Source organism: the organism of the source record quoted next, unplaced genomic scaffold (assembly GCF_019419815.1).
Source record: "Pyrus x bretschneideri cultivar Hongxiangsu unplaced genomic scaffold, Pyrus_bretschneideri_v1 Contig42, whole genome shotgun sequence".
Classification (NCBI taxonomy): Eukaryota; Viridiplantae; Streptophyta; class Magnoliopsida; order Rosales; family Rosaceae; genus Pyrus; species Pyrus x bretschneideri.
In genome coordinates, this window is record NW_025999746.1 from 1592773 (window position 1) to 1597404 (window position 4632).

Genomic DNA, 4632 nt, shown 5'->3' on the forward strand with positions numbered 1-4632 from the left:
GTTTCTTACCTTAGTCTGGCATCCTCTCCAAGATTCCAGTCTTCATCCCAGATTTTAACCTAGAAAAAGCAGATACCAATCACCGCCCACCGCCGCCGCCGCCTCCTCCGTAAATTTACACCCAAGTCCTTTCCATCACTCCGATGGTCGCCATGTGAGTCATCCAACCTTCACAATCACCACCCCACTCGAGATCGCTCCACGTGTCAGATCTGGTCCACCCCAAAGCTTTACGTTGTTTATTCAATTAATTATTCCAAAATTTCAGTTACTCCCGCACTCAGGAGGAGAGAGAGAGAGAGAGAGGAGAGAGAGACGTTAAACTGCTTTTGCTTCGTGTTCTTCCTCCCTTTGGAAAATTAATTAACTAAATTAATTGGTTACTTAAAGTAACCGCTGGCGACTAGTACCATCAGCGGTTCCTATATATTGGCCTTCTTTCCATGCTTTTGCCGCGGCACCCAAAAATCTTCACGCTTTCCAGGAATCCCACCACTACTTCTCATTCCTCGCCCTCCTCTGCCTCGTGTACTGCGCTGTCGTTTTGACAGCCGCATTTCGCTTGCTTCCATGGCCAAGAGCATACTGGTCACCGGCGGAGCCGGTTACATCGGCAGCCACACCGTGCTTCAGCTTTTACTCGGCGGCTTCAAAACCGTCGTCGTTGACAATCTCGACAACTCATCTGAAGTCGCCATTAACCGTGTCAGGGAACTCGCTCGTGATTTCGGCAAAAACCTCTCCTTCCACAAGGTCTGGATTTTGGTTTTTGTGGTTAATTTTTTGTTTCATTTGCTGATTGGGTGATCATTTGTTAATTTGATCAGTTGTATTTTCCAATTTTGAGGGGCAGAAACCGACACTCTTGGTTTTTGAACTGAGTATTTATGCCCAACTCTCAGAAATTGGTATTTTAATTAGTTGGCAAAACAAAAAATGTATATATACAAATTGAGTTTTTTTTTTTTTTTTTGGTGGGTATTTTTGGAGAACTGTAATTCTGCTTTCTGGGTTTCCAAGTTTGTGTTTTTATATTTGAAAATTTGGGAAATTTATGCAATTTCTTGATTTTTGTGCCTTAATAGTCATATAACTGCTGAAAAAAAGTTATGCAGAATTGATGGCTCAAGTTTTGCACCTTTTTTTAGTGATGGCTGAAATTTCTTATGGGGTTGAGTTTTTCCAGTGTGTTCACTGTTTCATTGATTCATGATCATGATTTCTCACAATTCCATTTCCAATTCCACCTGCAGCAAGACCTCCGGGACAAAGCCGGACTCGATAATCTCTTTTCTTCAACACCGTAAGCATCTTCACTCGAAAAGCGCCCCCAATCATGACTTTGCCATCGACTGTATCATGTTCCAGATATAACATTTCTTATTCATACCTCCAAATTGCAGATTTGATGCTGTCATACACTTTGGTGGACTCAAAGCGGTTGGTGAAAGCGTTCAGAAACCATTGCTCTACTATAACAACAATATAATTGGGACAATTACTCTGTTGGAAGTCATGGCTGCCCATGGATGCAAAAAGGTACTCTCTAATGTTCCTTCAACTTTGTTTGATATAATGTTGATTGCGTATCAGTGGTTTCTCATTTTCAAGTTCCCAAAATCTTATATGATAGTTCTTCTTGGGAGAATTTTTTAAATTCAGATGTTGAATGTATCTGATCTTTCGTTGACATGGGTTTCACATACTTTGGATACTTTCAGCTTGTGTTCTCATCGTCAGCAACTGTTTATGGTTGGCCGAAGGTGGTCCCATGTACTGAAGATTTCCCACTTGTTGCAGCCAATCCTTATGGACGAACTAAGGTAGAATATGGCCATAATTAGGTGTATCTAGTTCTAAATGTCTGGTTAGCTTCTCAGTAAGAGTATCACCATGCAGCTTCTTGGTTCAGATGATGTACCTTTTATTCATCCCCTTTATCTTCTTTTTCAGCTTTTCATTGAAGAAATTGCTCGTGATCTTTACCACTCAGACTCTGACTGGAAAATCATATTGCTGAGATATTTTAATCCAGTTGGTGCACATCCTAGCGGCCTTATTGGTGAGGATCCTCGTGGGGTACCAAACAATCTCATGCCATTTGTGCAGCAAGTTGCTGTAGGCAGGCGTCAAGCACTGACAGTGTTTGGAGCTGACTATAATACCAAAGATGGTACTGGGGTATGTATTCATTGTAGCCTTTTTCTGTACGCAAATTTTTTCATGTCCGCACTAACTTGTTTGGGCCATATCCAAATTTGTATAGATGCTCAGTTTACTTGATTACTTGAGATTTTCATAAGTGTTTTGGTATCTGTGTTCATTAATATTTTACCTTTGTTATTGTATGGATTAATCACAAATTTTTGGGGATTTAGGTGGCATCATTTGCTTTTCCTTTTCTCTTAAGCTTATAATATTGCTGGAGGATTAATTTTGATCCTGTTTATCCCATTTCAGGTACGTGATTATATTCATGTATGTGATTTAGCAGATGGGCACATTGCTGCATTGCACAAGTTAGACGAGGGTACTATAGGTAGGGGTTCTAATATCGCCATTTTCTTTGTCTGTGATACTTGACCTCTTTCTGTTAGTTTGATATGGAGATTATTTTATGCCTGACCACACCCTCAAACTATGTAATACGTCTTGCCTCACATGTGATGCTTTGGTGTTTATATATTTCATGCTAATGTGGTTCAGACAAAGTTTAATCTAGAACTTTCCTGTTTTATTTTGCCTTTGTTCCACAGAGATGTTGAATGTATTTACACTCTGTATTAATCGACAGGTTGCGAGGTGTACAATTTAGGAACAGGTAAAGGATCATCAGTCTTGGAGATGGTTGCAGCATTTGAAAAGGCATCCGGAAAGGTTTGTTTTTGCAAATATTTCTATATTTTTAGTTGTTGTATTGGTTACCGGTCCCTAATTCTCTGTTATGAACATCGTGCTGCTTGTAAAACTGGGGTCTCATTCTGCGAAATGTTGTCTGTACATCACTTTAATTTTAGTTGTTAGGATAGAGGTGACTCCTATTTGCATAGTCAAATATTTTGTATCAAATTTGGACAGAAGTGTGGATAACGTTTCAGAATTTGGACATGGTTGGAATGAGATGTTTACCACAGTGGTTTTAGCTTGGCTCATCTGACAAGAACTTTTTCGTTTCCCTTTATTAGAAGAGGTCAAACCTAAGACATTCCAAGTCCACGCACTAGATCGCTTAACCACCCCCAGCCCCCGGCGGCTAAAGAATGACTATTCTAATTAAGCGAATACTAGGATTTCTGTGGTTGGAGAATAGTGTTCAATTCTGTTGATTAACTCACTATTGGAAGAATCTTGGACCTTGTTCCACTTCCACAATATATGTTCTGTTCAACATTTGCCAGTCTTTCTTTGACCGTTTGTTATTTTGGTTAAGCTTATTTGTTTACTTGTTACTTTTTCAGAAAATTCCTCTTGTCACGTCTGGGAGGCGTCCTGGTGATGCTGAAGTCGTATACGCATCAACAGAAAAGGCAGAGAGGGAACTGAACTGGAAGTGAGTACTGAGATTTTATGAAAAATTTATGCGGTCTGTCATCAAGCCTTAAATCTTACATTTGTAATTTCCTTGCAGGGCAAAATATTGCATTGATGACATGTGCCGGGATCAGTGGAACTGGGCTAGCAAAAATCCATATGGCTATGAAACTTCAGACTCTAGCAGCTGAGAGCTGATAGTTTCATACGCTTTATATGTTAGTTTAGCGTTTATCGACAGTGGAACTAGACTAGCCATATCCGTATAGCTTTAGACGTGCAGGCTAAGCAACTGTAAGGTGATAGTTTCATATGCTTTATATTTAGGTTTAGTGATCGTCATCTCTCACACTCGATGTAAAGCTTTAGCGGCCTTGCAGAGATTAGGTTCGTTCTCATGAGCTTCGTTGGCCGATCCTTAACCAGTTAGTCACTGTGGTGTTAAGATTCTGGCCAATTAATGTTATGTTTTGGTTTTACAGTTTTACTCAATCATCACAGTTTTAGTTGTACAGTTCTAACCAATTGCTGTTACTTATGCTCCTCCATGTATTTTGAGATCAGACCGCGTTATACCATTATTTGCAATACAGGAATTTGGAATGTCCAGAAGAAACTTTGTTGTTGGAAACATATATGCTTTTGATTTGCAGTCTGCACTTTGTTGTGTGATGGATTCCTTGGGAGAAATTCTTGGGTGCGGCCAAACGTGCAACGTCGCTAGTGCCCGAGAATCTATCATGGCCAAAATCGCCCAAGGCCGCTGGCAGTTTGTAGCCATTGCATGTTGCGAGGCCCGAAATTGTCACTCTTGGGCTGCGTTTCTCTTATAGTCTCATTCAATGTCAATTTTTGTTGTTTTAGAGATATTTTATTAGAAATTTAAACTACGAAAGATATTATATTTTTCAGATTTAAGAATATAAATTCGGGTAGTAAGCTAGACTTTATATTTTTTAAAGAATTGATTCGGAATGCAAGAAAAGAAACTACTTCATGGGGCAAAGTCCACTACTGTCCCTTCACTTAGGGCTGTGAATCAAGGCCGTACCAATTCAGTCGATCCGAAATGGATCGGTTCAACATTCTATTAGAGAGCCC

At 39.8% G+C, this 4632-nt stretch overlaps 1 protein-coding gene across 1 annotated transcript; it reads left to right on the forward strand.

The window, feature by feature from the left end:
* Nucleotides 1–4045, forward strand: LOC103933914 (UDP-glucose 4-epimerase GEPI48). Its single transcript, XM_009343618.3, has 9 exons — nt 1–753; nt 1254–1303; nt 1404–1539; nt 1722–1823; nt 1954–2181; nt 2461–2539; nt 2795–2877; nt 3459–3550; nt 3629–4045. The coding sequence occupies exons 1-9, from the start codon at nt 571–573 to the stop codon at nt 3720–3722; spliced, it is 1047 nt and encodes a 348-aa protein (XP_009341893.2). The 5' UTR covers nt 1–570; the 3' UTR covers nt 3723–4045.
* Nucleotides 4046–4632: the final 587 nt, after the last annotated feature.

What these genes read in the sequence shown, in the direction of transcription:
- LOC103933914 (XM_009343618.3), top strand. Translation starts at nt 571, where the DNA reads ATGGCCAAGAGCATACTGGTCACCGGCGGAGCCGGTTACATCGGCAGC. An exon ending in AAAACCTCTCCTTCCACAAG is followed by an intron (nt 754 to 1,253) that starts GTCTGGATTTTG and finishes TTCCACCTGCAG; the next exon opens with CAAGACCTCCGGGACAAAGC. An exon ending in ATCCTTATGGACGAACTAAG is followed by an intron (nt 1,824 to 1,953) that starts GTAGAATATGGC and finishes CTTCTTTTTCAG; the next exon opens with CTTTTCATTGAAGAAATTGC.